The sequence below is a fragment of the Raphanus sativus genome, chromosome 4, assembly GCF_000801105.2.
Source record: "Raphanus sativus cultivar WK10039 chromosome 4, ASM80110v3, whole genome shotgun sequence".
Classification (NCBI taxonomy): Eukaryota; Viridiplantae; Streptophyta; class Magnoliopsida; order Brassicales; family Brassicaceae; genus Raphanus; species Raphanus sativus.
Genome location: NC_079514.1, coordinates 44,518,441 through 44,530,159, shown reverse-complemented (window position 1 = coordinate 44,530,159; position 11,719 = coordinate 44,518,441). Strand labels below are relative to the sequence as shown.

The 11,719-nt window shown below is 35.2% G+C and overlaps 2 protein-coding genes across 2 annotated transcripts; one reads left to right on the top strand and one right to left on the bottom strand.

Annotated features, from left to right (window-relative positions):
* The first annotated feature begins 686 nt into the window (after window positions 1-686).
* On the top strand, window positions 687-2,455 carry LOC108855362 (cytochrome P450 83A1). The gene is made up of 2 exons (XM_018629165.2): window positions 687-1,600; window positions 1,718-2,455. The coding sequence occupies exons 1-2, from the start codon at window positions 716-718 to the stop codon at window positions 2,336-2,338; spliced, it is 1,506 nt and encodes a 501-aa protein (XP_018484667.1). The 5' UTR covers window positions 687-715; the 3' UTR covers window positions 2,339-2,455.
* A 5,265-nt stretch (window positions 2,456-7,720) lies between these two features.
* LOC108855923 (uncharacterized) lies at window positions 7,721-11,028 on the bottom strand. Its single transcript, XM_018629852.2, has 9 exons — window positions 10,571-11,028; window positions 10,379-10,471; window positions 10,183-10,287; window positions 9,643-9,795; window positions 9,205-9,303; window positions 8,973-9,101; window positions 8,657-8,836; window positions 8,320-8,436; window positions 7,721-8,108 (listed from the first exon to the last, which is right to left on the bottom strand). Exons 1-9 carry the CDS (start codon window positions 10,892-10,894, stop codon window positions 7,953-7,955), a joined length of 1,356 nt encoding a protein of 451 aa, XP_018485354.1. The 5' UTR covers window positions 10,895-11,028; the 3' UTR covers window positions 7,721-7,952.
* Window positions 11,029-11,719: the final 691 nt, after the last annotated feature.

Here is an 11,719-nt window from a genome sequence, read left to right as displayed (position 1 = left end):
CAAAATATCAAATTAAATTTAGTTTTTACATTAAAACTTGAAATATCATTTAAAATAAAACAAAAATTGATAAAGTATAATTTTTTTGTTAAAACCTTTTCATTTTGATCTTGAACAAGATTTATTTTTCTAGAACTGGAAATTTCAAAATTCTGAAAATTTAAACCCAATTATATGTAGTTATGTAATATAATTTGACATGATTATAATCTAGTTTCTAAAATCTGAAAAAAAGGAACTGAAATTCCTAAACTGATTCAAACTGAGTAAGCGAATGTCAACCGTAGCTTTCGGTTATTATCGACGAATATATTAAACAACTGGACTGTATAGTCATATGCATAGGTCCAGGGTTCATTTAGATCACTCAATGAAAGATGTTAAGTGATTTGTGTAAACAACAAATAGATATTGATAAAAACGAATACGACTGCATTAAGCACACAAACGTTAGCGACAAAAAAGTATACGACCTTAGAGGGACCAAGGACGTTGGGTAGGTGAATGTATTCCTCAATTCTAACATGTGAGATTTCACAAGTAGGTATGAAGAGAGTAAGCATTTGATTATAAAATTCGATACCGGTTAAGTTCGGTTATAGCAATTGGTTTGGTTTCGTTTGGTTAAGAATAAAACGAAAACAATCATTATCAATGATGATTATATATATTAAGGAGCTGTGCTGCTTCCACTCAAAAGTAGTAACAACTAAGAATGGAAGATATCATCATCGGGGTGGTGGCTCTAGCCGCAGTTCTCCTTTTCTTCCTCTCTCAAAAATCAAAAACCAAACGCTACAAACTGCCTCCCGGTCCACGAGGGCTTCCGGTTATCGGAAACCTCCACCAGCTTAGCCAGCTTAACCCACAGCGTTTCTTCTATGGATGGGCCAAAAAATACGGTCCAATATTTTCATACAAGATAGGAAGTCAAACAATGGTGGTCATATCATCAGCCGAGCTAACAAAGGAGCTTCTCAAGACGCAAGATGTCAACTTCGCAAACCGGCCTCAACACCGTGGTCACGAGTTCATAACCTACGGGAGAAGTGACATGGCCATGAACCACTACACACCTTACTACCGAGAGATGAGGAAAATGGGCATGAACCACTTGTTCTCACCCACACGTGTGGCCACCTTCAAGCACGTGCGGGAGGAGGAGGCTAGGACGATGATGGCTAAGATCGAAAAGGCTGCTGAGAGATCTGAACCGGTCGATATTAGCGAGCTCATGTTGACCTTCACGAACTCGGTTGTGTGCAGGCAAGCGTTCGGGAAGAAGTACAATGAAGATGGGGAAGAGATGAAGAGATTCATCAAGATTCTTTATGGGACTCAAAGTGTTTTGGGGAAGATTTTTTTCTCTGATTTTTTCCCGTTTTTAGGATTTCTAGATGATTGGACAGGTCTCACGGCTTATATGATGGAGTGTTTCGAAAGACAAGACACTTACATACAAGAGATTATCGATGAGACACTTGACCCCAACAGGGTCAAGCCAGAAACTGAGAGCATGATCGATCTCTTGATGGAGATCTATAGAGATCAACCTTTCGCCTCCAAGTTCACTTTAGAGAATGTCAAAGGCGTGATTCTGGTACGTCTTAAACATTTATAATTTTTTTTTTTATAATTTTTTTTTAATTGTTTCTTGTGGTACAATCAATCAGTTGCGTGTGTTTCACTCTTCTTGTTGTTTTGTGTGTTACAAAAGAATATAGTGGTGGCGGGAACTGATACGGCCGCTGCGGCGGTTGTGTGGGGAATGACGTATTTGATGAAGTACCCTCAAGTGATGAAGAAAGCTCAAGCAGAAGTGAGGGAGTATGCAAGGGAGAAAGGCTCAACTTTCATTACTGAAGACGACGTGAAGAACCTTCCTTACTTCAGAGCCTTAGTTAAAGAAACCTTAAGGATCGAACCTGTGATTCCTCTCCTTATCCCTCGTGCTTGTATTCAAGACACCAAGATCGCTGGTTACGACATCCCTTCGGGGACTACTGTCAACGTCAACGCATGGGCCGTTTCCCGCGACGAGAAGGAGTGGGGCCCTAACCCTGACGAGTTCAGACCAGAGAGGTTTCTTGAGAAGGACGTTGACTTCAAAGGCACGGACTACGAGTTTATACCGTTCGGGTCAGGCAGGAGAATGTGCCCTGGGATGCGTCTTGGTGCGGCGATGCTAGAGGTTCCATTTGCGAACCTTCTCCTCAAGTTCGACTTCAAACTTCCCAATGGAATGAAAGCAGAAGAGATCAACATGGATGTCATGACTGGTCTTGCTATGCACAAGTCGGATCATCTGAAGCTTGTTCCGGAGAAAGTGAGCAAGTGACAGTTTCTAATGGTCAAATAAATGTAACACTCTGGTTGTATAATATATATATATGTTCCTGTAGTGTACTATGCTCTTTGGTTTGGTTTCCTTTTAAATCAAACAACATTTCTATTACTTTTGAGGAACGTACAAACAAGAAAATAAGAGATAGACGAGCCAGAAGGTCGTCTTGGGTTTGATTAATTTGTGCATAGCAAGACCAGTCATGACTTGACTTCAATAATATATCTATTACAATAAAGCTGACTGGGGTTTCTCCTCAGTCCTCCACATCAGGATTGCCTATCTAACATTGTGACACGTGTCTGTTTTTAGTATGATCCGCAAAGGTTTTTTGTTTGTTTTCGTGGATGTTTGTCTTCTTCAACTTTTCTCTTGTGAATTTGTTTTTGGCCCTTTTTTCAGGGTTGGCTTGAGTCCCTATGGACGTATTTTGACACATGGCGTATTAATTAAAACGATTCGTTTTGGTTAACAGGCCGGTTTTACTTGGGTTTGCGTTTCTTATAATGGTATGGACTTCTAATTCTATTAACCAGGCCCAGAGCTAGCCTAGGTTTCTCCGTCGTTTCTTTTGCAGCTCCCCATTTTAGGATTGATTGAAGTTTCAGTTTTTTTTCTGATCGTCTATAGCCTTTCCAATTTCCTCTCTGTAACGTTCAGTTGAAAACACCGTAAAAAACAAAAAAATAAATATATATTTACTCTCTAACTTTTAAACTAAGTAATTATTAATTTTTATTTCAAAAAGAAATAGTAAACATTTTTAAACCTGTATATATTTTGTAAAATAAAATAGATTATATATTCGTTTATCTATAATTTATTACATGTATTAATTTATAGAAAACTACAATAGCTTAAAAAGTTAATTATATGTTTACCAAATTTTTACTAATCAAATATATATGTATAACCAGGGCGAACCCAAAAAATAATTTAACATAGGGCACATTATATATTTATAAAAAATTTAATCATAAATATTTATTAATTAAATTATTCGTTAAAAATTATGTTATGATATATTATATTTTTCAGACAACGTTCTCTTTAAATCTTTTTATGTATTTTAAACATGAGTCAAATAACAAGATAACATTTTTATAATGTTAATATTTTAAGTACAATCACAAAATTTTATATTATATAATTTTATTATAAAAATTATTATTTTTAGTTATTATTTAAATTTAAATATTTGAAAATACAAACTTGAGAAAAAAAAGTATTCTGTTGTTAAAAAGTAACATATTTCAAAAAGTAAAACTAATATTAAAGAAAAGGAAGAAAAGAAAAAATTTCTACTAGGTAATAAAGAACAAAAGAAAAATGAAAAATTGTTTTATGAAAATGTTACTAAAATATAATAATTGTGTAAAAATATCTAGCAAACAAAAACAAGTTTATAAGTAATAAAAAAAAAGACAAGTTTACGACTTGAACTTAAGATACAAGGGGCACTAGAGAACTTTTTAAACCATCAGAGCTGACCACTACCAACAACTTGATCTTTGTACAAAATTTTTAAAGTTAACCTGTGGCACTTGCCACACCTCATAAAATTAACAAGAAATAAAATAAGGATCGGATGGGTTGTGATTAGGTTTTTTATCGACTATAGTGATTTAAAACTATGTCTAGGACTCAAGAGACATTGGTTATTTTTTAGAGTCTAGCACACAATACATCATCGTATAGTTTCTAACTTTATTACATATAATTTATCAACTTCTTGTAACATATATGATATATGAATAGTCATAGTTCAGTCACTATATCGTAATCTATACTTTTTCTTTCTCTATGAATGGAATAGTGATCGCGTAAAAGGTTCAGTCAGAATTCAAATGAATTTCATATTAAATTGTATATATGTAAAATCGAAATTTTAATAGAAATATATATTTATATATATAAATATATTTTTTTATTAAAATTCGTAGAATCTATGGTTCTACCTTACTTATCTACCTTCAGACACAACTAAAAAAAGCAAATATATTTTTTTGTAATTTCGATTGAAATAATGAAAAAAAAAGTTTGATAAACAATTTCACGAATAATAATTCCAGGATGAAATTCTCTCCAAAAAACATTTGGATTGATAGACATTCATGCTTATTGATGTGATTTATTACTATTCATTGAATATTAAATAGTTTCTATATCTGCGAAAAGGGAAAATCTCCTTAATTAGTTTCTCTATGAATTACCATTCTTTGGCGAGAAAAAATAGGAAGGAGATTTTCCATATATTTTGTTCAGAAAAAAGATTTTTCCATTTTCTATAGTGTATATATCTAAACTTTCCATAATTCGAAGTTAACTAGTAATATATAAACATCTTCGTCTCGGTTGAATCTACTTTTATAATACAGATTTTCAGTAGATACAAGAAGAGTAATTCATAGACTTCAAAAGGGAGGATGCAGAGCTTGGCGTTAGTTGCGGTTATAGTCGTCTTGGTCTGTTTACTAATCATGTTTTGTTTATTAAGTTACGTTTGCGTATGTTACATAAACTCTCGCAAAAATGTCGATGATCCATAATCATGATTGTAAGTTACTCAAAGATGTTTAATATAATATTTCTCTTTTGTGTCTTAAGCAGTTTAGTGTCGTTGGCTTATATGTATAGTAGTTTATATCATTTTTTCTAGTCAATAGTTTACTTTATAATTGATTTGTTCACAACGAAAAGAACAAAAACATCTATTGGTAAGAACAACAGGAAACCATGAAAGTGTTGCCCTTAGTTTTTCTTAAACGACGAGTGATCGACTGATCGTGTTGTCAAAGTAGTCATCATCTTTTGAATACGTCAAAAGAAAACCACTTAACTCGTAATGTGAATCTTCAAAAAGAAGAACTAAACCTATCTATGATATTAGTCAAAAAAAACTTTCTAAGATATTGTGTTAAGCTAACTGGCGGTATGAGTTAAGCACTTAAGCTACAACCAATATTTCTACAATATAACTAATCAAGTGTCACTAACCAATGTCAACGTAGAATGTGAGCACACTATCAGTACCATCTTCCTTAGTACCATATTCATCACCAGCCTCTGTATCATGAGTCTCTCTATCAGTAGCCTCTCTATCAGTAGTTTCTCTATCGGATAGACCGACATCAATTTGATCGTCATCTTTTAAAAGTTGCACTGCTTCATCCGTTTTGTATATTAACTCCACATGTAGAACATTTCTACACTTCTCATAATTTACTTGTAGTAGATAGCCAAACACGTCTTCATCATTCCAGATATACGATGGCTTGTTCGAATTCAGCACCATTGGAAAGTAATTAATCCTCGCTTCCATCTTAGATTCATCTACCTTTAGTTTTCTGAGAAGACGCTCAACCAAAAAAGAGTATGTCACCTCCTCCAATGATTTCTTCAACACAATCGTGTGAATTTCATCTTCTCCTTCACCATCTCCAGAGATCTATTTTGTTTCGGCCCTATCCTTCATATAATATCCCCCATAATCAAAACAAATGAATGTGCAATGCGGATTTTGCATTTTCCTGAAACAAAATGGAATTATCATTATAATTATCATTATTAAAGAAAATAATTCATTCTTACCCCCTAAGGTCTTCTCTTTCTAATACTAATTCTTTCAAATCCACAATAAACCTAGTAATACTAGTATAACTCGTAAGCATAGTAATATCGGTAATACCAGTAAAACCATTTTGTTTTAGTAAAACTAGTTATCTTAGTAGTACCTAGAAATTGTCCTTCCACTAACTAATAAACTTGTAAAAACGAATTTGTTCGGATTTTTCAGTACCCATGATATATACTCTATCTTAATGAAATTACACAAAGAAAAATCATCAAAAACGTACGTAAATATATATCTCCATCCAAAATCCATAAACATAGTTTTCAAAATCTTCCTTTTAATTAAATCTCTCTTAATTTTCATCAACAATTATTTTTCTGCACAAGACGAGTTATACACTTATTTTAAATAATATTCCAGTAATAATTTCATCAAAAACACACATAAAATATACTTGAAATTTATAAACACAGTATTCATAGTCGTCCATAATATCTCCACATTTTCATGAAATCTTACATTTTTAACATTACCATCATATACACTACATTTAAATGATATTTTTAAAAAACATTTCATCAGAAAAGTACATAAAATATATCTAAAATCAAATAACACAGTATTCAAAACTGTTTATAAAATCTCCATTTTTTTACGAAATCATATATTTTGAACATTAATCATGATATACTCTACATTATTCTTAAAAAAATTTCATCAAAAACGGATTCCTGTTTTAGAACTTGCAAAATCGCCTATGGAGAATGTAGAAAAAAATGATATGTGCGGTGTGAAGAAGGAACTGTTGGAAAGAATGAAGACATGTGGATCAACTTCTATTTGATTGATTAAGGTTGTCTTGTGAATCATGGGGATGAGTGATTTTTTAATTGAAGAAGTAAATATATTTATGAGATGAATGAGTTATAATAAATAAATGGAAGATTAGTTTAGGATGAAAAAAGACAAAAGGAGTGTTGAGAATAGAGAGGAGATGTGGAGAATAGTTTTTTTCCGTAAAGGTGTCTGAGAATAAACTTCGTAACAAAGGCATTAAATTGTAAGTAAGCTTAGGGCATTAAAACATTGAAATTATTGGAACCGGTCCTATATTTGATAGTAATCACGTTTTTTCATTTGAGATATATAAAAGATTTTCTATAAATTATTAATCAGAACAATTGTCGTCCTAGTATTATATACGTACCATTGATTTGGTCGTAAATAGAAATAGCACACGCAAGATGAGTTGTCAGTTGACATTGTGTTATGGTGGAGTGGACCATGTGATAAACGAAATCTAGTAATAAGAAAATTAATTTGAGTTGAAATTAATACAAGAAAAGAGATGTTACAAAAGTATAAGAGAAATTGCCAGCCTCAAGAACTTTTAGTTTTCTGCGAACAAGGAATCAACTAAGTAACCGAATCAAGCCATAGCTATAAAAGTACCGATCCATTTTCTTGAGTCTTCCTTCAACAAAATGTTTTAGAATTCTCCAAGAAGAAGAAGATAGTAAGCAGCAAGAATAAAGCACAGCAGAAAAGACGAGAAGAGAAGGAAGAGGTAAGAGTATGGATAAAGGATGATCATTATAATTAACAAGATTAGTGAAATCGTTCCACAACTCATGACTTTTGGCTCTGTCCTTTTATTGGAAGAAAACCAGGAGTTTTTTTGTACTTTGTACAAAATATTTGCCACACAATTACTTCTTCAGTTCTTATTTATTTATGATTTAGATAATTTACCAAATCAAACCAAGAAAGTAAACTTGCGTGAAATGATCAAAGCAAAAATATAAGAAAAGACAACCTAAAAACTCTCTACTTTATAATATCCTGTTACACATCATTACCATCAGAAATCAAATCTTAACACTGAAGCAAGGTTTGATCTGAGATACTCTCAGGCAGCTACAGTTAACTTACACAATAATGTACATATGAAGAACGAAAGTTGCAGAGTCTATGAATTGAAAACAACAAGGAGAAAGGGAGTGAATGATTGTTATAACCTGACGATCTTTTTATTTATTTAGAGCGCAATTTATCAGCGACATAGAGCATATGGCTGATGTTTGTAGGAGGATAGTTCTGAAGAAGTTTGAGGTTCGACGTGAAATCACCAGCCAGCAGACGCCTTCGTACTAATATCAACATTGCACAACATATTCGTAGTAGCGTCTCCTGCATATTAAATTTTCATATTCACTTGTTAGCTTTCTATCTTACAAAACAAGTGCCTGTAGACTTAATTTACCATAGGATGTTAATGTCTGCTAATTCTTCCCTACATACATGCACGTTATATTGTCCTAAACCAAGCTGCTTAGAGGTATTGAAGTGAAACTCTTAATGACTCAAGTCACTCACAAGAATGCAACATTTGGAATACTACCTGTGGACCTTCAGGGTCGCTTAAGAGTGTGTCCCAGATGTGAAGGCTTTCCACGAAGTTGAACTCTTGAGTCAAGAGGAGTGTGATCCATCTGAACGCATAGAATTGCGGGTTTATCTGAAAATTGACACATGGGGTATCAACTGTCACAACGCTAAAACACTTTAATAATTTACCAAAGCTCCAAAAATGATAATTTTGAAAGTAATGGTATATATATTATGTTGCTTTTCAACATACAACTCTGAAACAGCAATAATTCATACCGGCAAAATCTTCTATTCAGAGACAATAATTAATGATTAATATCGCAAGGCGTCTCTCAGTGATATCTTACTTTTGTTGTGACTTCTAGATGACGCCAAAGTTCTTCATCATGATGCTTTAAGAGCATGGAAAGCCTTGTTATGGTGTAACGTATACCCACGACACTGTTATCAAGTTGCTGACAAAAATTATCTCGAAACCCACTCATCAATTCAACAAAGCAGAAAAATGCATCCGCTTCAGCATACGACTGCATAACTTAAAATGCAAGCGTTAAGCAATTAAGAAGGACGAGTGGTGTTCTACCCAAAAGAAAACCGATAGAAGTAGAAAAATGTGTCAAACAAGGAAAATGAAATGGTACATTAGCAAGGATAAGTACTCACTGCATTTGTTTTATCTGGGTCATTTTTAAAGATGTAGAAGATAGGTGCCAATATCTCATTCATCCCTTGTACATATCTGATGCCAGGATTCAACTTTGCAAAAATAGTCAATACGTTCTTCAGAGCATCCTGAAGAATGCAAGACACGTATAAAATCACCCGGAAAACTATCAATATGCAAATGCTTTTAGCCATCCCAAGAAAATTAAATAGCAAAACCAAAACCCAAAACCTGATTAGATTTTGCGACAGCTGAATCCCCAGAGAAAAAGTGCATGTCTGGATGAGTACGCATCACATCACGGTCGATCTGCTCCAAGACTTCTGTGTCCTGAAAGTAGCATATTAAAATTAGGAAGGTCATTTTGCAACTTTATATGCAACATGATAAAAACTGTACTGAACCAGGAAGAGAAAAAGGTTAATCATAGTGCTCATGTGCTTCACCAATGTGTATGCGTTCACAACCGACTGGTAAGTGGCAAAATCATGATGAATGAATACAAAATCAAAATTTTAGAAGTGTCATAATTCAGCTACATCATCCATGATACTAGAACTTTCATGCTAAATTTAGAATTCAATACTAAGCTAATAACATGTAAACTTGTCTCACAAAATAGATAATATTTAAGGATGATGATGATATCTCAAGCTGAAATCTAAATACCTTGAAAAAGTTGTTCCATAAGCTTGTTGTTCCAAGACTTAAGGGATGATCCTCATGAGTGATCTCGGACCTTGAAAGGGCACCAGGGCCTTCGACTTTCGGATCATTACCAGCACCACTCTTTGATTTCTCCATTTTCCTTGTAACTTCAGACTTAACTAGCCACAAAAATATATAGAAATCGGGGTTACCCTAAATAGGAAAATAAGAAAGAGACATGAAAAGGAAGAGTTATCATCTCCTACAATGACCGATTCTTCATTATTAACTACTTAATTTCTCATTGTACCTCTAGGAAATATCATATCCACAATGGTCCTAGAACAGTCTGCTTAGTCAAATGCCATGGCATCTAATTAGCTGTCATGTCAACATACTAATAAAAAATGTTGGCCAACATATCACTTAACCACAGTTCTATTGACAATGAATTTCCATCATCACACGCCCGCCCTTAGCTAGTGGCATCCAGTGTAATCCAAAGCTTGGAGGGAAGCAAAAGAGAAGAGCGTCACAAACCAATCACGAAAATGGACTTACGGGATTCATAAGAAGCTCCTCTTTGAACTGCTTGTACTGCGATCTTTTCTTAGCTAACTCAGAAGACCAGAGTGAGCGATCAGGTGAAAGGTAGGCCAATAAAAGCTGTCACAATCAGGATAAAAACAAATATGAAGCTAAAAAAAAAAACTGATGAAATCTATTCCTTTAAAAGATATTCGTTTTTTTGGTAGACCTTCCAGACGAGGGAGCGAATGCCAGCATCATCAGGTAGACCTTGCGAAGCAATTTTCCTCAATTCCTTTAAGTCAATCACCTTCTTCGATAACTATATTTACAATGAGAGAGAGAGAGAACAATCAATCAATCAATCAAAAAGAAAAGAATGTACTGAGAGAGAGAGGAAGAGAATGAGTTTGTGACTAACCTCAGCGACGACCTGCGTCTTCCGAGAAACATCCTCAGCTGCGGGAGTTACGCTTCCAGGTCCATCTACCCCGCTCCCATTCTGCAAATCGTTAATCTCAGATTTGGGAGGAGGACGAATCGGAAGAGGCGGAGCTGGCGCGGTGGAGATCGCGGAAGGAGACGGACGCTCGAGGATCGGAGGAGATGGAGCGACGGTTGTGGTGGCGGCGGCGGGGGGATGGCGGAGAGGGCGATCGTCGGGGATAAGAGGAGAAGGAGAGGAGGAAGAGGAGGAGGACCAGAGGGAACTGTTGAGCCACTCAGGGATACCTTTCTTCGCCATTAAAATGGTTCCGAGACGCTTCGTTGCTACTTCTCTCTCTTTCTTTCTCGGGAAGAGGTTAAGACCAAAAGGAGCCCCCCGGTACAGCTGGCCGGCTGGGTCACGCTCTCTCTCAATGCGTCCTTTTCTTTTTGTAAAACTACCAACAGCCAAAATTGCATAAATTGACATCACTCATACCAAAACTGCTCTCATTTTCCTTATTTTTTCACCATATATTTTTACGAAAAATTTCATAGGATGAATCTAACAAAAGTTTTTTATTAACTCGGCTGGGCTTCAATCGCATTTTATGTCTGCGCTTCGTCAAACATATCGCAGTTTCAGCAAGCCCGTTAACCCATATCACCGCTTAGATCACTTTCTCCATTCCGCTATGAACAAACCCTAATCGTCGTAGACGATTGGGATCCTATTCATCTTCCTCTTTCTTCCGTTTACAAATCTATCATGTGGGAAATCAATTCTTTCCCCCACGCCTTTACGCTCTTTAATCTCTCATTAATCCCATTAATGGGATCTTTTGGCTTCAGATCTTTTATAAAACCTCTCTTACTCGATGTTGCTTTTACATCAAAAGTGCTTTTACCCTCTCGATTGTCTGTTGCGATGAAGCTTACCAATGTTACCGACTCATGGAACTCGAAATGCTAAGCAGCGGTCCTCTCGGCTCCAGTCAAATCCAATGTTCAATCCGGTGTTTCTTCCGGCGTCGTCCCCTCCATGAAGCCAACGGACCCAGCGGCTGTCTCTTCCGGTTCGGTCAAACCAGTCGTCCACTCCGGTATCTCTTCCGCGATGTCAACTCGGTGAAGTCTAAAAATG